This window comes from Terrapene carolina, unplaced genomic scaffold (assembly GCF_002925995.2).
Source record: "Terrapene carolina triunguis isolate 2854851 unplaced genomic scaffold, T_m_triunguis-2.0 Scaffold95, whole genome shotgun sequence".
Classification (NCBI taxonomy): domain Eukaryota; kingdom Metazoa; phylum Chordata; order Testudines; family Emydidae; genus Terrapene; species Terrapene triunguis.
In genome coordinates, this window is record NW_020664446.1 from 21,098,744 (window position 1) to 21,125,379 (window position 26,636).

A 26,636-nucleotide genomic window follows, 5' to 3' on the forward strand; every position below is an offset into this window, starting at 1 on the left:
GAATGTAGGAGTAAGTGTGTCTCTAGAAAATCTCGGTCGTTTAAATTGCCATTTAAACCATAAACTGGTTTCAGAGTGCCTATCATAACTGACATTGCTCAAAATGTGTTCAAAATGCTAAGCTAGATAGCGTGGCATTGCCATGAGTGTGTGGACAAGAGAGGTAGTTGTTTTGCATCCAGCAATCTCTCTCACATAGTCTGGGGCACCAGCACTGGTGTGACTTAGTGAGGGAACGCTGGGAAGAGCTACCCCCCTACTCATTTCCATTTGGGATTTAGATCATTAACTTCCACATGGGCTCACAGGACAGCACTTTTAACAAAGCAGCACAGTCACTGTAAAGCAATGTAAATACAAAGTAGAGCCAACCTCTTGATATGGCAACATCTAGACTACAGATAAGAGTGCCATTCCACTATAAATTACTAAGCAATGCAAAAGAGATGACCAGTAAGCCAAAGTCTTATCATTTGTAGGTCACTTTCAAAACAGGAACAGGTGTTTCACTTACAACCAATGCTAACCATAGTTCAGCAATTCTACTTTCTTTTGAAGAATCTATGTGATTTCATTAGAAATATTGGATTATGCTCAGTCTTACCTTCACAAATTCTGTCCAATCGCTGTCGTTTGACTTTGTGTTTATCCACAAGTGCCATTCTTTACTGTATTTTGTAACTTTCTGATTCAAAAAGCAAAGCAGTCCTCCAAAACTCAGGAAAATTCACAGGAGTCTGAGTGCATAACGGCACTATAAACCCTGAAACAAGGAAAAAGAATCCTTACATTTAGGACCCTTGGTGCAAAGGATGACAACAGTCTATGCTTGACATTACTGTGGACTTTCTGAAATGAAAGTTACAAACTGAATACTGTCTACCCATGTTCTCAAGTAGCAACAATGTACAAGAGCATGGCAGTACTTGTTAAAATATTATATGTAAGCTTTCTGTGTTTTATTTCAGCCTCAGAAACCCAAACTGTATTCATAGGCTCTGAAAGATTAGAGACAGAGCGAAAGAAAAGTTACTTTTGCTCTACTGATATCTCCTTTGAACACATGCGCTTTGGATATCAAGTCTTATTCAATTCATTTCCAGTAAAATAGTTGTCACTGGAACTAGAATTGGACTCCTGAAACTTCTAGCTCTTTATCTCTACAGAGAGGGATATGTTACCCACAATTTTTTACCCACAGCCCAACCGTAATTGTAGTTTGTTCTCTCAGTTGTACTCAAAAGGCCAGCGTTACACATTTGATGCTGGATGTCACATTTCCAACACACACACCCTTTAAAGGCTACCACATATCGGTGTCTCATTAAATAAAGCAATCTAGTAATTGGCAGATATGGCTAATTTATAAGAAGTGTTCTATAAAGGGACAAGATCCCAAGTCTTTTCCAAAGGAATTAACAAAATCAGGCAAATAGAGACACTTGCATATTACTCATCACTTTTTTTTTTTAAATAGAGCACAAGTTTTGTTTAGTGCTTGAATATGCATATCTGAGCAGTCTGCACTCAGAATAGAGACTAGACGTGCCATTCCGGCACTTTAATGCAACAGTCCTATCATAAACCTTGGACATGAGTTTGCTTTTCAGAGCAAGCACCACCTAATTGTTAAATGAATTGGGAAATAAGTGAAAAGAGCTCATGCTGACATCTGATTTCCAGTAAGTGTCTACCACAGGCATTACAATTTTACTAAGTAAAGCTATACTCCCAGTAATTCAGTGTTAACCCATCTTGCCTCGGGTGCTGGGGGAAGGTATATGAACATGAGCTTGATTTTGATATAGTATCCTTGACTTGTGTTATGCGGACCTACTTGGTCTTCCAGTCATCAGAGCAAGCTGGTGAGGTTCTACTGTTCAAGTTTTTAGGTGAGGAAGAGGTTTTTGTTAGTGAAGGAACTGATGTTCAAAGCCAACATCTTTCATTCGAGGTCATCTTTGGTGGGTGAAATGAAGATGGAGAGAGGGTGGGGAGAACATACACACAATGATGGAAGCACTAACAAGTTCTTGGTTTAGATACCATTAAGATCCACCTGTCACACACTATATCACGAGCTACTTTAAAGATACAAATCTAATCAAAAGATTCTATATACTTGAAGGAGTCTGGCTCAAGAGACAAAGACGCAGGGCCACTTAGACAACACCCACAAAGACAGGCAAGTGGGTGTACCCCATCTGATCACAGTAGCTCACAACAGCACACTAGTGTAGGCACTGGAGATATCTTCTGGAACAGCCACTTTAGGTTTCCCTGGATTCTTAGTGAGTTTAACAAACCTCCCTACTTTGTTGCTGCAGGGACACATGAGCTATATCAAACAAGGAGTTGCAGGGCACTTCACTGAAACTCAGAGGAAAGGCACTGAGTAGAGCAGTGTTTCCCAAACTTGGGACGCTGCTTGTGTAGGGAAAGTCCCTGGCGGGCCGGACCGGTTTGTTTACCTGCCCCATCCGCAGGGCCGAGGGACGTACTGGCCGCTGCTTCCAGCAGCTCCCATTGGCCTGGAGCAGCGAACAGCGGCCAGTGGGAGCCGAGATCGGCTGGACCTGCTGACGGGGCAGGTAAACAAACTGGCCCGGCCCGACAGGGGCTTTCCCTAAACAAGCGGCGTCCCAAGTTTGGGAAACACTGATGTAGAGGGTAGCAAAGCTGCACATTGATTTAATGCCACATACTGGTAGCAAAAGGCTACTACAGCGAGGAACTCTTTCCCAAAGACAGGTTTCAGAGTAGCAGCCGTGTTAGTCTGTATCCGCAAAAAAACAGGAGTACTTGTGGCACCTTAGAGACTAACACATTTATTTGAGCATAAGCTTTCGTGGGCTACAACCCACTTCTTCGGATGCATAGAATGGAACATATAGTGAGGAGATATATATACATATACAGAGAACATGAAAAGGTGGGAGTTGTCCTACCAACTCTAAGAGGCTAATTAATTAAGAGAAAAAACGTTTGTAGTGATAATCAAGATAGCCCATTACAGACAGTTTGACAAGAGGTGTGAGAATACTCAACATGGGGAAACAGATTCAATGTGTGTAATGGCTCAGCCATTCCCAGTCTCTATTCTAGCCTAAATTGATGGTGTCTAATTTGCATATTAATTCAACTTCAGCAGTTTCTCCTTGGAGTCTGTTTTTTGAAGCTTTTCTGTTGCAAAATTGCCATCTTTAAGTCTGTTACTGAGTGGCCAAAGAGGTTGAAGTGTTCTCCTACTGGTTTTTGAATGTTATGATTCCTGATATCAGATTTGTGTCCATTTATTCTTTTGCGTAGAGACTGTCCGGTTTGGCCAATGTACATGGCAGAGGGGCATTGCTGGCACATGATGGCATATATCACTTTGGTAGATGTGCAGGTGAACAAGCCCCTGATGGCGTGGCTGATGTGATTAGGTCCTATGATGATGTCACTTGAATAGATATGTGGACAGAATTGGCATCAGGCTTTGTTGCAAGGATAGGTTCCTGGGTTAGTGTTTTTGCTCTGTGGTGTGTGGTTGCTGGTGAGTATTTGCTTCAGGTAGGGGGGCTGTCTGTAAGCGAGGACAGGACTGTCTCCCAAGATCTATGAGAGTGAGGGATCATCTTTCAGGATAGGTTGTAGATCTTTGATGATGCGCTGGAGAGGTTTTAGTTGGGGGCAGTAGGTGACGGCCAGTGGCGTTCTGTTATTTTCTTTGTTGGGCCTGTCTTGTGGTAGGTGACTTCTAGGTACTCTTCTGGCTCTGTCAATCTGTTTTTTCACTTCAACAGGTGGGTATTGTAGTTTTAAGAATGCTTGATAGAGATCTTGTAGGTGCTTGTCTCTGTCTGAGGGATTGGAGCAAATGCGGTTGTATCTTAGAGCTTGGCTGTAGACAATGGATTGTGTGGTGTGTCCTGGATTGAAGCTGGAGGCATGTAGGTAAGTATAGCGGTCAGTAGGTTTCCGGTATAGGGTGGTATTTCATCTGATGAAGTGGGCTGTATCCCACGAAAGCTTATGCTCAAATAAATGTTAGTTTCTAAGGTGCCACAAGTACTCCTGTTCTTTTTCCCAAAGAGTAATCAGTATGGAGCTGCCAAATTTCAGCTTTTTGGGGGCACAATTAAAGAAAAGCACCATAAACGGTTAAAACAGTCAAACAAAAAAAAATGTAGAGAATCTCAAATTGTGCACCGTTCATTCAAGGTTACCACAATACAACAGAGAAAGGGAATTATTGTCATCTAATAAGTACTACGGAAAGCCCTCTATTCCATTGTCGGTAGTGTTGCACACTGTGGATGTGAAATACCTAAGTTTAACAACACAATACATAAAATTATAAGTAACGGTGTCTTATGATACAAAGTGACAAGGACCATGGTAAACATAGGGGTCTGGGAATTAGAAAACATAGGGGTGATGTCAAGCAGCTGACGACCTTGGGCAATATACGTAACCTCTCTATGCATCTGTTTCCCCTTCTGTGAAAAGGGGATAACAATACTTACCCACCTTTGCAAAGCCCTTTGAGATCTTCATATAAATGGCATTAATTGCAAAGTACTGTTATATATCTTGTATATTACCCCTTCATCTCCAACATCCCCCTCCCCCCCAAAAAAAAGGTCAGTGCAAGAACAATCTCCCAGAAAACACAGGTTATTAATAGTTAACGAATGCAGTAAGCTAGGGTGAAAATGAGGGAGCGGGGTAAAGGCTCTAACAAATCTGCTGCATACCAAGATGACAATTTCATGGAGATTATTGTTATTATTATAAATGGTTATCAATTATGCATCACATTGATAGTTAATTTATAAAAAGAAAAGGGTTGTGTTGGTACAACTGAATTCTGACTGATGGAAAATAGGCGATTTCCTGGTAGTTAATGGCCAATTTCCCAGCAATATGACTGCAGCATAATCTCAGAGATTTATAGCAATAATTAATTGATTTTTTTTAAATGTAAGGGATGCTACAGAACATGATTCCCACTCACATTAATAATTAATGAAACATTCTAAAGTACCAAAACTTCCATTCCAGACACAGAAGCTTCCTAAAGTCAAGAGCTTGTTATATTAAAAAAAATCAACTGAGTGTTAATGTAGATAAAGCCATACAAAGAGATAGCATTTCCATTATCAGCATTTAAAAAGATATACACGTCTTTTAACTTAATTAATACCCACCCCACTCCCAGGGAGATTTGGCTGGGCAGCAGGTCCAAGTAGAAAGTCTGTTTGGAGTTGGGCTCTTGCTGCACTGGGAGGGTGGCAGGAGAGGGTCACTTGTGGATCTCATGAGAGTAATGTATTGTGAACTAGATCACGTGGGATGGACGCTATTGTCTATAAAGAGCGACTGCAGATTTTAAGGATCTCATTGATCTCTTATAACCCTTTCCCAAACATTGCCCCCCAGAGCCTTCCCCCACTCTCAGATCAGCAGCATTTTTTCTCGTGTTGCAAGAATGAAGCACAATGATTCCTTTGCACCCCTTGTGTTCTTCTTTATGAGAAGATCTCCCAAGCAATATCGCAAGACTGCACCATACGGGGTGGGTAAAATAACAGTTCAGATCCCAAGTTCATATAGCACTACTGTTACACAATCTACCAGACCCGTCATTCTCTCATCTCCTTTTTCCGCCAAACTTCCACAGATGGCAACGTCATGCCCCTTGCTGGTTGCACAGCACCCCACCTGGACCATCCTGAGGAGCAGGTTTAGTGCTGATTTTTGAGGAATTATTTTATAATTTATGTTTTTATATTTCTGTTTATTTAATCTGTCAAGACGCCTAATGAATTATGGGTTATTTATGAGATCCCAATTAACATATAGTTTCTTCTTTGTAGTGACAGTTTCATGGAGCTAAACACTTTCACCAAGGTTGTATTTATGTTTCTTCTGATAAAGTCTATAGTGTTACCAGTGCAATCAAAACAGGCCCTGGGGCTTCCTTTACTCTCATTACCAAGGCTCCACTTTTACATGCTGTATATTAAAACAAATCCTGACAATAAAAGTTCTCATTCACAATGGCTTCACTCTTCATAGGGTCCAAATCTCCATTTATAAGTCTTTGCTCTTTTCAGCAGCACTGCACGTGGCAATTATATTTTCAGATTATAAACTGCATAGAAACACGTGTGTCTGAACATATGAAGAAAACTTTGTTACTTGTTATGTTAAGATTACCAGTTAGAATCTAAAGTTATATATTTGTATATCGAGGAAATTTGCATCATGTACATCAAGTTACAAGCCCTCACAAATCACTATACACCCACTAAATACTGTATATACTGGATCATAAGCTGGTTCATTTATAAGCCGACCCCCCCAAGATGGATAAGTAAAAATGGAAAATTTTTATAACCCATTCATAAGCCAACCCTATAATTCAGGGGTGAGCAAACTTTGGCTCCCGGGCCATGAGGATAAGCTGCTGGCGGGCCAAGATGGTTTGTTTACCTCGAGCATCCGCAGGTACGGAGGTAAACCTAAGTAAATAAAGTGTCCTGGCCTGCCATCTGCTTACCCTGACGGGCCAGGACAGCAATTGGTGGGGAAATTTTTGGGGGTGGAGAAGCTGGGAGTCAGGGGAGTAACCCCTGTGACCACCCCCCACTGGGACCCCCATATTCTCCCAATCCCATCCCTTCTCACCTTATCTGGGGAGGGCCAGGGGAGAATGTCTCTGACCTGGCTGGAGCTACTCTGGCAGGCTGGGCAGCGCAGCCGCAACCTGCTCCGGCGGGCCAGACCGGGCGGCACAGCCGCAGCATGTTCCAGCGGGCTGGGCCAGGTGGCACAGCCGCAGCCTGCTCTGGGGAGCGGGGCCGAGCGGCACGGCTGCAGCCTGCCAGCCCCGGAGCTGCAGCTGCTTCGGAGGCTGGAGGGAGAGCAGCGTGGCCAGAAGCGGAGAGACTCTGGCCCCACCTCTTCCCTTCTGTCTCTGCTGGCTGTGCTGCCTCTCCTTGCTCCTTCTGTTGCGGGGTGAGGGCTGTGTCCCACCTCTCCCTCTCTATACCCGTTCATAAGCCGACGCCCTTCTCTGGTGCTTCCCTTTTTTACTAAAAAAATTCGGCTTATGAACAAGTATATAGGGTACAGTCCACCTACCCAAACAAAGATTATCTTCCATGTCTTCGGCCCATTATCAATCAAAGGCACATCTACATCTTGCTTCCCCCCCCCCATCATATTCAAACCAGAGTCTCCACCCTCTTCCATCCTTGCTTCCCACTGTAGGCAGAAGATGACATATATCACATGGTTTAATCTCCATATATAGTCTAGAAACGACACAAATTCACTCATTCACTATTAGAGCTGTATGGAGAATGCAAATTCTATTTTGTGGAGGATACTGGGATTTCAAAATTTGGTTTCATTCTGATTAGGAACCCCAAAATGTCAAAATTCTCCGCAAAAGAAAATCCCCATCCCAATTTGTTTCAAGTCAATCAAAATATTTCATTCTCAGAAAAAATGTTTTTCCTTGTTAAAATGTTATATTTGAAATTTTAAAAATTTCAAAATGAAAGGTCATTTTGAAAGGAAAAATTGAAGTGTTTCGTTCCAAGAGTATCAAAATGGGGAGTTCCAACCGAGAACTTTTTCCCTCCAAAATAAAATTTTGGTGAAATCAACATGATTTCGCAAAGTGTTTTGATTTTGACTAAACTGCATTTTCTGACAGAAAGTGGCACCATCAAAGCTTCTCTGACCAGCTCTATTGACGCTATCATTCCCTGGAGGAAAGCTTTCTGCAAAGGAAAATAATGATAAATAATAATCACCCCTACCACAGGCATCTAGCATAGCTTAATGTAATTTCCATGAATGGGGCCTTTCCTAATCATTTTAACCAGTCCATTTGTGTTTGACAAGTGTTTGTGAGGATACCAAGCAGCAATAAGAACACAACTTAAGAGACTATTAAAAATATGACAAGAGCACCCAGAGTGGGATTTGGCAGGCATGAATAAGCTGGAGAAAACCAGATGTGAAAGGCACAGAAAAAAGCAGGTCACTTCACAACCTTTACATGAAACTGTAATTAAGAAAAGGTTTTTCCATTTTTGGAGTGCAGGACACAGCTAGTTGAGCACAAAACTTCTATTTACTCTTAATGATTTCTACATCTAATTCAATCTCAAAATAATCACAAGGTTAAACGTTACAAAAAATAAAATAACTGTAAGCGGGCAAGACTTAAAAATATCAGGGAGAGCAGTTAAAACATAAATAAATCTTGCCATACAATGAAATTTTAAAGCGCGAGAAAGAGGAAGACGTATACAAAAAAAAAACCCTGTAGTTCTTGGTCTTCAGCAAGATTAGGAAACAAGTGAAATGATTTACATATAGTAATTGCATGTCCTTGCTGGTCTCCAACAGTGTCTTTCAAAATGTAAATTTCCTTGAAAACACTGGGACATTATTATAGCCTAGTATTTATTTATTTATTTATTTGTTTGTTTAAAGGGAATCTACCTAAACACAATGTTTTAAAGGGGGGGAAAAAACCACAAAAACCCTGATGCAAAATATTTAAATAGCTTCTTAATACTGCATATTAAACACCACCCAGTCCATGAGCCAGAAAATGAGAGAAAAGCTGGATGTCTTAGGATGTATTTTGTTCCCCTAAGTCACAGAAACGGATGTTTCCAAACAATGAAATGCATGCTACTTAGCTTTTTTAAATTTTTGCCCATGCTGGGTGCATTTATGTGAAAGTATTGAAGCCAAATGTTGCTGAAGAGTAAACAACTCCACCCAAATCCACGTCTGGAAGGACCATGAGAGAATCAAATCTGGAGTTCAACTCGGTCCTGTCTCTCATATGTAAGGAATGCCCATCGTTTAGAAGACTTGGTGAAGTCTGATAAAAGAATTTCATTCCTCAATGCACTATTTTCCTGTAAAGATCTCTTGCGATAATTATCTCATTTCATATCCTGTCGTCCCTACCATCCTGGGGTAACCATGACAAGGGATTGCACAGAGAGGATGTTTGACCTGCCTCAGTTTATAACTATATTTAAACATTAAAAGTGAAGAGGAAATAGGAATCTGAAGATGTTCTTGTCTCATGCTCACTGACCAAAAATTATTATAATGTATAACACCATGAGGACAATTTTATGGATAAAGTCCTTATAGGGCACCTAAGCAACCAAAAGACCTTATACTGTGTCTAGCTGGGATCTTTAAAAAAAATCTCCACTGGTAATCTACCACCAATGCAGCTCAACCAGTGACAGCAAGAGTGAGAGCCCTTCCGCAGCTGGGGCACTGGCACTGCTTTACCAACATCTTATCTAGCCCTGATCAGAGCAGGTCTAGAAAGCAGAGCGATATGAACTCTGGCAGTCACATGAGCACCAATGGCATCACCACTCAAACTCCAGTAGTGCCCCAGTGCTGGATTTCCAAAAACATTTAGACATAAGAACCCATCAATACTTCCTGGCCATTCAATTTTTTTAAATGAGAAGAAAAAAAATGGGTGAGAGCTGTTGTCTCACTGCATTTTTAATCTTTGTAGATGCAGACAGGTGTTTTATAAATACCTAGAGACCAATAATAAAGAAGAGAGGGAGAGAGCCAGAATAGGAACAGGAAACAAAGTCCCATGATCACACATCTGTCTTGTTCTAGTATATGGTGGTCACTCTTTGGAGTCAGCTTCTTTACATATTACCAAACTGGAGAAGAACTTGTCATTACCACATAGACTGTGAGGGCACAAGTTCAACAGTCCAGGTCCTTCCTCCCTAAGGATTTTATGATCATAATGGCAATGCAGATGTTTTTACTGACTACAGTAGCCATTGAGTTGTCATATCTTTTATTGAGGTTTTAAGAGACTCACTTTAATAATACCTTCCTTCCTTCATCTTCATCTATTCCAAAACCTTTCAACTGTTTTAATGCATTACCTGGTCAAGGTAAACCTAAGGCTCCACCTCAAATTTAGCTCAACCAACATGTGTGAAAACTACAACTGCCTTGTCTTACATGAGTTAATTAAAGATGTTAAAGACATCTTTTTTCCTAGTGTCATCACAGATCCAAACCAGACTTGTCATTAACCTGAACTATAACTATGGTTCTAAAAAAACAAAACCTCTATTATCTAAATTTGATAAGATCTTCAAGAATCAAAAATGGTATTAGATATTTATATGGATAATGAGAACCACTATAGTTTTTCCATTAGGAAAGAATACAAAATAAACAAAAATGTATAATGGCTATAGATCCTCATACTCTGTGGAACCTCCACCTGACAAGGGTTAGGAAGAAACATCCCCTATTCCATTACTGTCCACTATGTGATCTCTCTCATGCTGTTGAAGACAGGATAACAGATCGGCTGTACCACAGGTCTGGTTCGATATGGCAACTCCTATGTTCATACTCTCCTGCAAGCTAATGCACATGTGACTAATTCACTAACTTGAGAACCGCCATTGAGTTAAAAAGAACTTCTCATGCATGTGGTGTTCAGGCTTGCAGGATCATGCCCTGAGTTTGGATTCTAAATTGGGGACATCTGTGGCCTGATTCTCCACTCCATTAAACAGAGCAGTCAGATCCTGAAGGATTTTAAAGCTTTACTAATTGGGTGGATTTTCTAAAGCACCAAAGGGAGTTAGGGCTCCCAGGTGCTATGGTAATACAAAAATACATAATAAATAATAATAATTTTCAATGGGAGTTGGGCACCTAACTTCCTTAAGAACTTTTGAAAATCTTACCCATTGAACTGAACACCCTCCATGACCTTTCAGCTGGCTACCTTGCTGACTTGGAGCCTGATCTACAGCCTGACGAAGTCAACGGGGGTCTTTCCATTGACTAAAATGGTCTTTGTCATCAAATGGCCACTACTTTGGTAGCATACCTAACTGTTGGTACATGACTCATGGCACACTAGAATTCTGGCCTGTGAAAGACCATTGCCCTCAAAAAACTAAAGAGACAGAATTCTTGGCTAAGGAAAAACTAAAGTTAATTAAACATAATATTTTTATTACTTAACATAATTTTGATGTTGCCAAGTGCTCAGCGATTTTTGGTAGTAAGGGCATTCGGTGGGAATGACTAGAAGGCTCAGTGGGAGGTAATGTGCCTTTCACATCTAAGTGACTGGTCTGAATTCTTCTCATAATCATAATGATCAAGTGACTTCTTCCAATGGCTGTTTGGTGCCCTTTCCGAAATTGCTGGGTTCAGGTTCTAGTGGGCACGTGTGCACACCACGAAGGTCACTATCAGAACTGGCACTGTTGCCAACAGTCTGATCACACTGACTTGATATATGGCCACTCTCAACCCTGGAGGTTGTCCCATGAGGCACAGCAGCATTGACTATGTGGAAGACATATGCATTGACATTGCCTATGGCCTATGCTGTTACTGTTCTGTCTTTAGAGGACTTCGCTCTCCAGTGCTGTCAATCATTACTGCCATATTCCCTTTAATATTAAAAGGGGCACTGTATAACAGAAAGTGATTGATTGAAGCTGAATCTGGAATGGCTGGGGAAGCTATTTTGTTATGATCAAAGATAAAAACTGGGGAAAAAAGTGTAGTAAGTCTGTTCCTGCAGTCTGATGGAGAAAGCAAAAATACAGCAGGTTAAACATCAGTAGTATGTTTTAGTAATAACAGACACTCCCATTTTAACACCTGTTGATTAGAAATAAAGAGCTACTCTCTCTTTAGCGAACTATAGAGGAGAACAGAATACTGTAGGATTCCTTCACACAAGAAATGTAACAGTTTTAAGTGACTTGCTATTATATAAGTGAGCAAAATGTACCATAACTCATATCAGCCTGCACATCTGTTGTTTAACATGCTACATAGTGACGCAGACCACATCTTAAAACATTATACAACCAGATAAAGACTCTGCTAAAATAGTACGGCTTCAAAGGTAGAATAAAGGGCCTGATCCTTCATTCCTCACACACCCTGAACTCCCACTGATAGTATCCTTAATCTCTTCTATTGCATCAAAGCTGTTTGTTTAATCAGCAAAAAGGGTCACAGTTAAAGGTGACCTGCAAAAGAAAACAAATAAATTGGCTTGTGCCTCCTTTTTTCTTTCCTTCTTTAGTATGCACAAAGAAAGCCAGACAGTTTTTGTTTTAGTGTTGTTTTTGTATTTTTAAAGTTTCTTTTCTGCTTATATTTCACATTAGAAATTCAGGTCCTGTCTAGCCTAAAAGACTTCATGATGACTGGAGAGCTGACAGTATTACAAGATCCAAGAAAAACTATGGGGCAGGGATTTTTTAGAAATATCTGGGCTTTGTTTTTTGTTAACGCCCATTCAACATTAATAACTAACATTGGAGAAAGGAATTCTTCATTACTAATTCAACAGCACATCCTCTTCAGCCAACAGTATATATTCTCAGAGACCTTCAATAAGTCCTCATGCAAAACTAAGGAACAGCCGAGTTGATATATTTGATATTTCTAAGGGAAAAAAACAGTTAAGAAAATACTTTTAAAGAAAACAAAAATACCCATCATCCCTCCTGTATGCATCCTAATGAAGCAATATAGGCTATTTAAATAAATTAAAAAAAAAACACTTTGCAGGTCATCTTTTAGGCAACTTAAGTGAACAATCTCCTCAAGCAGGTTCATGCACTGCCTCCCCAACACCTCCAGACTCTGCCAGTGTGGCGGTGGCGGGGAGGGAAAGACCAAGATCAGGAACTGCACCCAAATCACCTACATATCTTACAGAGCACAACCTACTGCTAGGCAATCACAAAGTTCCCTTCTTCAGTATGTTTTTCAACATATGCAACACAAGTAAGGAACACATCAATATAACTATGCTGACTGACCAGTAGGCTAATTTTTTTTACGTTTATTTTAATATCAAACAAGTGCAAATTATATACCTCAAATTTAAAAGCCCCATTCAAAGAGATCTTTGCAACACTGAAAAATGAAATCAGCTTCTATAGCTCTTCACATTTTTAATTGTTTTTATTTTCATTAATTACAAAGACAAACACTAGGAAGTGCTTTTAAAGAAGTAAATCTTCATTCTTTGAAGATTTGTATGCTCAAAAGCCCTCTTCTTCCCTCTGAGTTATTCAGCAGAGCATCAGAACTATCTCAGCCAAATTAGAAACCACTGGAAAAAGGTGTCTTCATTTGCAGTTTTCTAAACTGAGTTATATGCTTATTTGGCCATCAGAGGGCATTTCATACTAGGGAGTGAGCTGCCTGCACACAGCTTGCGAACAGCACTGCTAAACCTCATCTGCAGTTGCTAAAGAACAGTTTCCATCTACTTTCATTTAGCAATTGTCACTTTTCAACCTTTCCGTATGCTGCACGTAGACGAGCAAGCAAGTGCAAGGACAAGAGGAAAATAAGAAGAAGCCATGACTAAAAGCCATGGTTAAACAAACACTTATCAGACATACAGCTATTGCTGCTTCCTGGGTTTGGGCTTGTTTCCCCTCCCTACCTCCAGATGCAACAAAAATCCATCCTTTGTTAATCTCATGAGCAGCAGATCATGTTTTAATTTTTAAATGATTAACTGAGAAAAATTTTAAATTGTGTCATGGCACCATTATCTGTCTCTTGAGCTAGAGGTTAGAGCTTACCTCTGAGAACTGAACAAAGATAAAAGAACTTCCAAACTGTCAAAAGACAGGACATGGCCACTTACATGCAGATGGCTCCCTCTTGGTACTAATGTGCACCCAAATGTGGAATCTAAACATCCTACTGCTGGCTAGGAGCCACACACACAGCTACCCACTTCCCTTCCCCCCCACTCCTCCCCACTTGGGACATTTCTCCTCTGCCCACCTAAATATAAATCAAATTAGGGGGAAAAAACAGATATCTTTTATACCAATAATATAGCTGTGTCCATCTCACACCTTGTCACTGACACCAGCCTCAACACTCTGCTTGTCTTCTGTCACCCCTTATGCACAGAAGGATCCACTTACCCCAATTACCCAGGCCATCCTTCTCCCCATTAACACCCAGGTGAAAACTCACTAGAGTACAATACCCACAAGCAGTGAGTTCATAATGAGACATATAAAAATAGTAAGACCAACACCGCCCTAAAGCTTCTAAATTATTCTCTCCTGTGGCTAGCCAGCGTATCCTAACTTTGTGGTACCTGCCTTTTAGGCTGTAAGCTCTTCATCTTTATCTTTGTGTCTTTTGACATCCCAAGCACCATGTCATTCCAAAATAAAAGATAGAATAAGACAGGCAAATAGATATACATGCAACAAAAGACACACACCTGCATGGTATCATATTTAGTACCATATTACATACTCCATAATATGATATGGTATTTTACATACACATTCACACATATAGAATGTGAGCCCATGCTGTAAAATTCTGGTCTGGATTTCACTTCCCAAGAAGCGTAGCAAGAGTTTAGATTCCGGGGTTTGGTCCAGCCCTTACAGAGATAGGGGCCCTTTGTAAAATCCAATCTGAAACTGGACTCTAAATCAGCATCAAGTTGATAGGATTCAGGTTTGATGTTTCAGCTTTGGTCTTGGACTATCTCAGAAACACATATCCTGGGCTGTAACTGGCAGCATCATGTTAAAGGTCTGCCATAAGTTACTAGTTCTACGTTACCTGTTAAAGTTCTCGTACATAAATTCTCAAACTGGGGATGGAGTTTAATAAAATATGGTTTAAGTCAATGGTCTGGGCTTCCTCCCCCCCACCCGTACATTTTCTCAGAAGCTATTTTACATTCACAGATCAAAAACTTGCAGTATTTTTAAAAATACTGCAAGTCGTCAATCTAAAATATGGACCAATTCATATTCCTTTGGTAAACTTATTTTTCACTGAAGCAGCGAGGGAGTGCTCCGAAGTATAGTTACGCATTATTTGTCTTAAGGTAGCACCTGGAGACTGCATTCAAGACTGGGACCCCATTGTGCTAGACTTTTACAGACACACAGGCTAGGTCTACACTACCACTTATGTCAATATAATTTATGTTGCTCAAGGATGTGAATAAACCCTCCACACACCCGGAGAGACATAACCAGGGGTTCTTAAACTGGGGGTTGTAGTTATTACATGGGGATCCCGAGCTGTCAGCCTCCACCCCCAAACCCCGCTTCGCTTCCAGCATTTAATAGTGTTAAATATAAAAAAAAATGTTTTTAATTTAAAAGGGTTGGGGATCGCACTCAGAGGCTTGTTGGGTGAAAGTGGTCACCAATACAAAAGTTTGAGAACCACTGAGTTACACCAACCTAAATGTTGGTGTGGATAACCCTATATCGGTGGGAGACACAGCTGCTGCTGTTCATTGGGGGTGGATTAATTAAGTTGACGGGAGAGCTCACTCCCGTCAACTTAGAGCAGCTACAGCAAGAGACAATTCCTAACCCAAAGAGCTTTCAGTCTGAATTGGCAAGACAGACATAGGGTGAGAGAAAAAGGAAAATCATCTCTATTTTACAGGGGGGGAACTGAGGCATAGAGAGATCAATGACTTGCTCAAAGTCACACAGAAAGACTGTGGCAGAACCAGGAACTGATCCCAGATCTGCCAAGTCCTAGTCTAGTAACTCAGTCAAACTTCGTCTCTGTGTAAAGTCTCTGATTTGATACAGGACACAGAGGCAGCTAACAGGCGCACACAGGCGGTTCCAGTGAACAGGGTTTTCTGGCAGCTTACTCAGAGATCACTCTGTACATACTGCACCTGCATTCATTCCTGCTGTTGTGGTGATGTGGGCCACTACCATGTCTCTTAAAGGCACCTTCCATTACACTCTACACATAGACAAAGCACACTCTGGGAGCCGATACATCACATACCTGAGACAATTCTCTGAGTGCTAGATGTCACAGATATTCATCCATGTTTTTAATAACGCCCGTCTGCATCAACTGGTTGGGGGAAAGAAGGGAATGTTACAAGAATCTTCCTGCTGCCAGGAAAAGCATCTTTAAGGACAAGTGACTTTTAGGGCTCTAAGGTCGAAAAAGTCCTTTTAAGCCTTGAGCATCACCCTTTATTCATAGTTTCTAATGCTTCTGTTAATTAAAACCAGACAATTAATCATTAGAGGGAGATCAGAATGGCTCCAGGAACTGGTAGAGACACAGGAAGCCTCCTTGTCATCTTTGTATAGCTGGCTCAGTTTCATAGTGACCAAGCACTGTTGCCAGCTCATAGCTGTTTAATGGCTCATGTGGAATGAGTTGGTGGTCTCAATCCAGCTCCTTAGGAGACAAATACCCATGTCACAAAAACCATCATGAAACTGGTAGTAAGCAGCGCCCTAATTAGCATAGCCTTAGTAGAGAGGCCCTGGAACAAATTGGGAGTGGGCACGGAGAGCTCTCTTACTCCTAGTGAAGGTTCCTCCAGCTCAGCCTGAGAGATATTGGTGGGGAAGTCTGAAGTGCAGCTCATCATGCTGTACTTGCATTGTGGACAAACAGATGAAGTGGGTGTCTGCCAAGCTTCTTGACAGTCTGCCCTGAGGTTGGCACTCAAGGTTGTGAGCAGACACCCAGGCTTCCTACCTGCCCTGGCTCCGTACGGCTCCCAGAAGTGGCAGCATGTGGATAAACAGAAGTATCCAGGGGCCATCAATCCAGCACCTTTCACAAGCACTAAATTCACTTAAAGAGCAAAAAGTCACTACATCTTGCTCCTTACTGTCACACATGGGCCTGGGCCCGCAGTCTTTTCTGAGGCGAAACTCCCAGAGACTGACTGGGAGCTCGGCTTGCACTGGGAACGCAGGATCTGACCCTTAAGATTAATCAGCAGGCATGTCAACCTTTAGGAAATCTTTTGAGTTATAATGTTTGGCTCTTATCTTAGTGCTTATATTCACTAACCAGTCTTACATAAAAAAGTCCTCATCTGCATTGATTTATTTAGCAACATGAAATAAAATAGCCTGAAGCTATTCATGTTGTTTGACATACTTTTTTTTCTTTATGTAGATGATGCCGTGCGTAAAGAAAATTCAAAGAGGGAAACTGTGTTTTGTTTGTAACACTGATTACTATCATTGAAGAAAATATGTTCTAACAAATCTCTGAAGGGGGAAACACGTGTAATATCCTTAATAACTAAGCTAATTCATCTTTTGCTGGCCAACTGAAATGGTAAATTTACTGCATTTCTCGTTCCAAGTTCTGCAGCACTGCAACCTTCTCTCACTTTCAGTGAGCCATTCTCCTCTTCATTTTCAGATCCATGCCAGTTTTAGTTAGGGTTGCCAAGTGTCCAGTTATCGACCGGAACGCCCGGTCGAAAAGGTACCCTGGGGCTCCGGTCAGTGGCCGTTAAAAGTCTGGTTGGCGGCGCAGCTCCCATTGGCCAGAAACCACAGCCAATGGGAGCTGCAGGGGCAGCACCTGTGGATGCGGGCAGCACACAGAGCCCCCTGGCCCCTCTGCCTAGGAGTCAGACATGCCTGCCGCTTCCGGGAGCCGCCTGAGGTAAGTGCCACCCAGCTGGAGCCCGCACGAGTCACCACCTCCCGCACCCTTCACCCCCTGCCCCAGGTCAGCACCCCCTCCTACATCCTAACTCCATGCCCCAGCCTTGAGCCCCCACCCAAACTTCTTCCCAGAGCCCACACCCCCTCCCACACCCCAACCCCCTGACTAAGCCCTGATCCCCCTCCTGCACCCCAAACTCCTCATCCCTGGCCCCACCCCAGAGCCCACATCCCCAGCTGGAGCCTGCACCCCCTCCCACTCCCCAACCCCCTGTCCCAGCCCTGGGCACCCTCCCCTGCACCCTGACTCCCTCCTGGAGCCCACACCGCATCCTTCCTCCCACACCCCAACCTCCTGTCCCAGCCCGGAGCCCCCTCCTGCACCCTGAACTCCTCATTGATTGCCCCACCCCAGAGACCACACCCCCTGCCCCAGTCCGGTGAAAGTGAGTGAGGGTGGGGCAGAGCAAACAATGTAGGAAGCGGGGATGGAGTTAGCAAGGGTGGGGCAAGGGTGTTCAGTTTTGCGCGATTAGAAACTTGGCAACCCTAGTTTTACTATTCAAAAGAATGCAAGGCCAAGCTGTCATTTAAGTATATAGTACAGTGCAAATCCTGTCCTTCCTCCTTATGGGGGGAAAAATGGATAATTTCTCAAGGGGGGCGGGGGGGAGGGAAGGAACAAGGGAAAAAAACGCTCTTTGTTTGAAAAATTTCAACGAGCTCTAATTCTGATTTTTGTTTATACATTAATGTGGGGTTTTTAAAAGCACCCTGAATCAGCCAAACTCTGCTTCCACTGAAGCCATGGGAGTTTTTTGATGGACTTAAGGCCATAAAAACAAAGGCAGTATAGACTTGGTGATCTCACAGTTGAGCAACACTGAGCCCCAAATAAAACCAGCCATAAGAGCAGTCAGTTGCTAGTCAAGTACACTATATGGTTCTGTCACTGCACCTAGTCCTGAGTTTTATAAACCCTGCTGTCCCAGTCCTGAGCAAAGACAAACAATTATGCCAGTTGTATAGTGGCTAAGGCCAAAAGACTTCAATCCTGCAAGATGCTGGGCAGTCTGGCTGGGCAGTTTGGCTCAGATCAAACAAAGCCCATAAGCATGTACTTAACTTTAAATAAATGAGTAGTCTCATTGAAGTCAATGGGGCGTCACTTGTTTAAGTGCTTTACTGGTTCAGGGCTATATTTCTGTGCCTCTGTACTGTAACACAACACGTAGTATGCAGAATCACCCACTACCAAGAGAGCGTCTGCTCATCAGCTTACTAGTAACTATAACTTTTCCTTCCTTTTGGGTTTCACATCTGATGCTTTCACAATGTCATTCATGTGGTTTAATATCCACATGAGGGGAAGGAGAGACAAAGAGAGCACCGAGAGTAGGGAGAGAGGTTTAGATAACAGTAATAAATAAGAGAAAATAACTCTCACACCACTTATCTTTAGCAGCAAGTCAGACTATCCTCTGGACCTTGTACAGGTTTGCATAATCAACAGATCTTTCCTATGAGCCTTTCCAGTCTGCCGTATCAAGGCTATTTTGGGATTCAACAACACACAGATTATTGACCTAAAACTATAATGGCTCATCTGGAGCCATAATGGTCCATTGTGTGTCAAGGCCTACTTGGGACTCAATACATAGACTATTGAAGCAATGAACTGTGATGGCTCCCACAGAGTCGTGACGTTTATTGTGGCAACACCTACTTGTGGCCCTGTTAGTGCACAGATCAGTGACACAATACACACTAATGGCTGCTACTTGGGGATGCATTATTCCACAGATCACTGATGCAATAGACCATACTGGCTATGCATTAACATAGACCAGAATCTATGTTAATACAGCTAACAACAGACACACAAAATCCACATACTGAACACGTTCCTGAGACATTCTGGATAGAATGTGCACACTTGGATGGACTAAACATAACATGAAAATGTCTTTCTAGACAACGCAAACTGGACAGCCCTAAATGGTGAAATTTTCAGAAAGTTCCGAGCTACCAAAAATTGGGATTTAGAATGAAAGTCTTGCTGGGACCAAAATTTTAGCTAATGCTGCCAAAGGCCTGTTACAAATTAATGAAGACAGCAGGAGTAAACAGTCACCGTGGTAAACTAAGGCTCAATTCCTGTACTCAGAACTGCATGGAAACTAGGCATAAAACTCAGGGCCTAATTATCCAGTAAAAGTATTTTAAAAGTTTATTTTTCTTTTTAAGTTTCATGAGTTGTGCAGGAGGTCAGCCTAGACGATCATAATGGTCCCTTCTGACCTTAAAGTCTATGATTCTATGGGAGCAAAAAGACTAAAAAAGCAATACAAAAATACACAAACATCTATTTTTCCCCTGAACAAATCTTGGAAAATAACAATAATCCAAACAGACTGGAAATTAAATGTGATAAAATAAGTTTCTCCCTCCTTGACTGAGACTTCAATATGCCCCCCCCCAAAAAAAAAAATCCAAAACACACCGAACCTCTTTTTCAAAAACAAAAACAAAACAAAACACTAAACAGATTTTCTCAGCTTAGTTAAAAACTACAGAAAATACAGTAGTGTTTGCCCACTGAAAAACTGCACCTGGTCTTTCCAATAGCAGCATGTCTTCTTCAGTCTTTATACCTTGTGCTCTTTTGAACCTTGACATTTAACATTCAGAACTGTAATTAAAAGGTAACTGTATTCTCCTGATGTTTAACCCTTTCAGTTCCCTCCCCCCTCCCCATATGCCCTCGGGGTATCGCTCTCCTTGGGTCCTGACATCTCCCATCTATTTAATGCAACCAAGGTTACAGTAGCGCTGACAGCCTAGCTGCTTACTCTTTGGCTTCCTGCTGCTATTTCTAGGATCCCGTCTGGTTCCCTGCTGCTTGCATATTTCTCTCTGTGGAGGGTGGACTCTGTTCCTTTCTCTTACAAAGATGCTTGCTATTGGCCTCTTTTTTTTTTTTTTTTTTTTGGAAGAGGTCTGGGGTGCACATCTGAACTGCACCTCTCTTCCCCTCTTCTCCACCTAAGTTCACAAATGACATGAGACACTGAGCGGGTCTCTTCTGTACGGCGCATGGCACAGGCTTTATGGCCTGTGCACAGGGTGACCACGTCTCAATTTTCTACAACCAGCTCCTTTTTATGGAACATGTTCTGGCTGGATCCATGGAAACCTGGCTTCCACAGAGCTCCAGGATACACAAGCACCCAAGAACCTGCACTGACACCATGCTTTCTGCCCATGGAATTGCTGCTCCAGTCTTCTCATGCACAAGAACATACTCTAACAGCATGCGGGAGAGCTGCTGAAATAGGCTCCCATCCTACAAATGGGGTCCACACCAGCACACGGGTCTGCATTAGCAGTTCCAGTTAGAGGATCTGGGCTGTATTTTGTAGACACAGCTATGTAACTGGTGCATTCTACCTCCATACTCTAGCTCTGAAGGGCCTAAATTCTTGATAAAATTGATCCAATTTCTTGGGAATTGCCAGTGCTGTGTATACTGTTGCTCTGCTGTGTGGGCTCCTACTGATATTTGTCTGGTACTGCTAGCCAGTATCACCTTCATCCCAAACATTAGAAGTCAAGAAACCCTTGGTGTGAGTTATTTATTTATTTATTGCTCTAGCTCAGTGGTTCCCAAACTTTAACAACCCGTGAACCCCTTTCACTAAAATGTCAAGTCTTGCGAACCCCCCTCCTAAAAATGAATATTTCCAGGGATTTTCTCCTTCGCCTGAGTATAAATTATAAAAGCAGTGATCTTGGAAATATAAAAGTTGTTTTTATGACATGCATATTACATACTATTATTAATTATTATTGATCATTACAGTATTTTTATTACATTATGAAAACGGCAACACTCTTCCAAGATCTCACTTTCGTAGCTTGTATCAGTTTGAATAAGCCTGTTATAAGACAAGGCTCCTATGTTTCATCAGATGTGAAACAGCATGAAGGTATTTAAGGAGCCAATTCAAAGAGTTCCTCCTACACAGGCATTCAGGGCTTGAGCAGTCCAGGCAAACAACGCACGTTACAACAAAGCTTAAACTTGTTCTTCGTAATCATTTTAAAAACAATACTAGCTGCCTATTTAATTTTAAAAACAGCAAAAAAAATCCATCTCCCTTTCCATTTCTTATAAGGAATCTTGAAGTTTAAATCTCCTCAGTGTGATAGATATGCTTGCTTTGATCTGCTTAGCTCTTGGAAGTCCAGGGGCTCCGGGTTGCTGGCCCTTATGCTGCTCAGAGTCCCTAGGGACAGCTCTGTCCGCCATTAGGGAATTTTTTCCTGAAAACCCCCTGTAACATTTCATGAACCCCCAGGGGTTCACGAATCCCAGTTTGGGAACCACTGCTCTAGCTGCTTGCTGGCTCCCCCTGCTGGCATACTCCAGGGCACCGCACTCACATTCAGCATCTCCATGCAAGGTCCCTCTTGGCTTTCTCCGTAAGACCTAATTTTTCCTGGCAGGAATTCATGGCCATTTTCATAGGGAGAGAATCCTACTTCGTTTCCCTCTCACCAGCCAAGAGCCAAACTTTGAGCTCTACTTTTCCATTTTTGCTTAGGTCCGTGGCCTGGCATGACCATACGTTCTGGAACTAGGGGTGCTGCCATACCCCCTGGCTTGAAGTGATTTCCATCATATACAGGGTTTACAGTTTGGTTCAATGGCTCTCAGCACCCCCACTATACAAATTTTTCCAGCACCCCGAGCATGACTCTCTCCACTTTCAGCCTTGACACTGAGGCTATGTCTATACTACTGTGGTAAGTCGACCTACGCTACGCAACTCCAGCTACGTGAATAACGTAGCTGGAGTCAACGTATCTTAGGTCGAGTTACCGCGGGGGGTGGGGGTGGGGTCGACGGGAGAAAATCTCCCATCGACTTACCTTACTCTTCTCGTCAGGGGTCGACTGGAGAGCGATCTGCAGTCGTTTTGGCGGGTCTTTGCTAGACCCACTAAATCGACCGCTGGTGGATTGATCTCAGAGCGTCGATCCCAACTGTAGTGTAGACCTACCCTGAAATTGAGAAGAGGACTAAAACTCACTTCTCCACTAAAAGCAGATTGCTTTACAATGGTAATCTCTTCCAATTACATCAGGGGAGGTACTGAATTCAGCTCACTCATATCTGCTTTGGAGTAAGTCCTGGACATGTTTTATAGTTGCTAATTGTAAAAGAAGTGAGATGGAGTAAGAAAACAAATAGTTGGCTAGATTAGCTGATGACATATCCGTACTTGTATACTGAGAGACACTACAGCTGAGTTTAAGGCTACTTAGAAACAACACTATTGCTTCTATATGGCTTTAAGCCCTGCAGTCAGCAGCTCTACCAGGTAAGTATAAAAAGAATTCCTTTGTCATCTTGAAACTACCCATGTTGAACCTCCAAAAGCTCCTCAACAAACAAGCCAGTTGAACTACTGTCTTCAGTATAAGAAAGGCCTCACAGCAGACTAGAAAAATCAATATCCTTCACCCAACTTATCAAAATTACTGAGGACATTTATATAGTATAATTAAATAGGAGATACAAACACAAAAAGCATCTGCATGGCACTGCACAGTGATTGCATGTCCTCTGGACATTTTGACAAAAAGGAGGAAAAAATGCTATATATCAACCAAAGAAGCTGTGGTGAGTCTGGAGGGGGGATGTCTTTGCTCTCACACATTAAGCATTTGCCATGAGCGATAAGTAAAAATGGTTCCAAATTATACATTAATTAAAACACACTGCAGAGAGGCAATTTTCTTCATCTCAGCTTATTCAACAAGTCCAGTTCAATGACTAGTTTATTGAAAGTTAAGAAACCAATTGGGAGTTGACAAAGCAGGAAAACTTGTTTTCCTCGTCCAATCTATGAACAAAAACTAGGTATGAGAGTAAGAGCTCTACTAGTTCTAAAATCTTGAAGGCCATGGTAACCAGAAACAATCAGTTCAATGCACTAACTAAAGTTAATACTTCCTTTGTTTAATAAGTCATGCAAAACATGTTTTGATAAGCTTTGTAACAACCTTTTTTTTTTTTTGGTATGGATTCAGCACCTTTAAGGCAGGTTTTTTTAATAATAATAAAAAAATTTTAATGCTCTTTTAGTGCATTTTGACTAGAATTTAAATTTCCATCCAAACAGAGCTTGACACAAATCACAAGTAAAAAATTAACTATCATCTGGTAAATAAGGCATTATTCACCATGTTCTAATGTACTAAAATAAAATGTAAAAATTAAGAATCTGAAGAAATGTAAATTAAGTTATACCACTGTTTAAATAAATATATAGATATAATATAATGTATAGATATAATATATCCCTCTGGTTAGCAAACAGAAGCAGTAAACTTAGTGTGAAGGCTCTATTTAATTGCAAATTAATATGTTTTAATCATTACCAAACAGTGAGAATCAACCTTTCTTTAGGAAAATAAATAAAAAGTACAAATACAAAACATGATCAAAATCAATTACTTAAATCAAGGTTTCCTGCTTGCTGATTTAAATCATGATGAACATCAGAGACTTAAATGTCTTTGATTTAAATCAATCCATCCTGGATAGATTTGTTGTAGAACCTGCCTCTTTCTTCACCTTCCATCCTGGCAGTTTAAATCAGCTGGGATGCTGTTGCTGGTACTCCCCAGATTTGAATGTCTGGTGTTTAGAGGCAAGGGTGTCAGCAGAAGGCCCTTCCAACTGCAGGTCCAGCCTTCAGGGCACACTGTAAAAACTATTTATTCAAGCTTTTTTTGAAGAGGTGGTTGAGCAGAACCGAGTTTCCCTGGTGGTTCAGGCAGGACTTTGACTACTGTGCCATCTGAGATATGAATGTCTGGGGTTTTATATCTTTTGGGCCTGCATCTAGGAGGTGACAGTGACACACTGAAAACTAAAAAGCAAGTGCTCCCCATCTCTAAGACAGTCAAGGCAGGTCAGGAAACTACCCACAAGGGGCAGAATGCACTAGAGCAGTGGTTCCCAAAGTGGGGTTCGCGAACCCCTGGGGGTTCGCAGAACGTTACAGGGGGTTCGCAAGAAAAAATTCAGTAATGGCGGCCAGAGGACCCCGGCATTGGAGGCAGCAGGTGGGACCTGGTTGCAGGGCAGACAACCAGAGCCCCAGGGAGAGCAGGGCCGTGCAGTTGGGGCTGGCAGCCCAAGCCCTGCCCCCGTCAGCGGGGGAGCCGGCAGCCCCGAGCCCCAGCGCTCCGGCGGGGCTGGCAGCCCCGAGCCCCTTGAGATGGGGCCGAGCAGTTGGGGCCGGCAGCCCAAGCCCTGCCCCCGTCAGCGGGGGAGCTGGCAGCCCGGCCCCGCTCTCCCTTGGACTCGGGGCTGCCAGCCTCACCGGAGCGCTGGGGCTCGGGCTGCCAGCTGCCCCGCTGACAGGGGCAGGGCTCGGGCTGCCGGCCCCAACTGCCCAGCCCCGCTCTCAAGGGGCTCGGGGTTGCCATCCCCGCCGGAGCGCTGGGGCTCGGGCTGCCAGCTTCCCCGCTGACGGGGGCAGGGCTTGGGCTTTTGGCCCCAACTGCCCGGCCCCGCTCTCCCTGGGGCTCGGGCTGCCAGCTCCCCCGCTCCTGCTGCTGGACCCCATTGACCAGGGAGTGTGGATCCAGCAGCCCAGGCCCTGGTGCAGGGCCAGTAGCCTGAGCCCTGTGGTGGGCAGGTTGGCAGCTGAGACCCCCAGACCTGCAGGTGGCAGCTCGGACTCCTGTCTTTGTCAGACAGGGGAAGTTGGCATGGAGGGCAGAGTTAGCAGGAGCAATGCTGTACGTGGGGGGTGGTCCAAGCTAATTTGTCCCTCGCAGGACACCCTCCTAGGGAGAAACCTCGTGGCGGAAGAAAAGCTGTTTGGGAGCCAAACCAGCCGGAAGGACGTTGTAGCCAGTGTAGCAGTGTTAAGGTGCCTCTGTAATTGTCATTCTCTCTGGAGTGCTGTTTTGCTTCAGTGAGACTTGAGTGAATCTTCTCATTTTCTAGTTTGTTGGTTGTTAGCAGTCTCTCTGTGTTGTTTTTATTAGAACTTTTGTACACAAGTTCAATGGATAAGTGGCTGAAAAAGGAAAGTGTAAAGACGCAAGAATCAGCTAGTGTTTCCTCAAGTCCACACTGTGGAAAATCTACGTCTAATGATCATGATGGTCCTGGAAAGTCACTTACAAAGAAAAGAAAATATGATGATGATTATATAAAATATGGCTTTACATGCATTGGTGATCAAGAATGTCCAAAACCACTGTGTGTGATTTGTGGTGATGTTCTAGCAAACAGCAGCCTCAAACCTTCTCTACTTCGGCGCCATTTAGAAACTAGGCATCCTGCACAACTCGACAAGCCTGTTGATTTTTTCAAGCGAAAATTAGCTGAGAGGAAAAAAGTGACATTACCAGTTTTATATCCAAAGCAAGTACTGATAATGAAAATGCACTTGAAGCATCATACCGCGTGAGCTACCGAGTAGCTAAAGCATCAGAAGCCCATACCATAGCAGAGAGCTTGATTGGTCCATGTATAAAAGACGTAGTTCATTGCATGCTCGGAGAAAAGGCTGCAAAAAGGATTGACATGGTACCTTTGTCCAATAATACGTTGTCACGAAGAATTAATGACATGTCAAATAACGTAGAGACCACAATTGTACAGAGAGTGAAAAATAGTCCATATTATGCTATACAGTTGGATGAATCAACTGATGTAGCTAATCTAGCTATTTTGCTACTGTTTGTACGTTATGTGAATGAAGGTCTGGTTGAAGAAGACTTGTTTTGCCGACCACTGGAAGAACGTACAACTGGAGAAGATATCTTCAATCTGACTAATGCATATTTTCAAGAAAAGGAAATAGACTGGTCCCATTGCCTAGGCATTTGCACTGATGGGGCCACATCAATGACAGGGAAGTATACTGGATTTGTAGCTCGAACAAAAAAGGTTGCATCAAAAGTCTCTTGGACTCATTGCAGCATCCATAGACAAGCCCTCGCAACAAAACGCATGCCTGAGGGACTGAAGGAAGTGCTGGACAATGCACTGAAAATGGTGAA

General features: G+C 42.6%; 1 protein-coding gene across 1 annotated transcript in view; it reads right to left on the reverse strand.

Annotated features, from left to right (window-relative positions):
* CTBP2 (C-terminal binding protein 2) overlaps window positions 1-26,636 on the reverse strand; it is a 178,250-nt gene that overhangs the window by 96,213 nt on the left and 55,401 nt on the right. Inside the window, exon 2 of the mRNA XM_024210656.3 lies at window positions 605-763. Within this exon, the coding sequence (XP_024066424.1) occupies window positions 605-662 (58 nt within the window). The 5' untranslated portion in view covers window positions 663-763. The remainder of the gene's footprint in view (window positions 1-604; window positions 764-26,636) is intronic.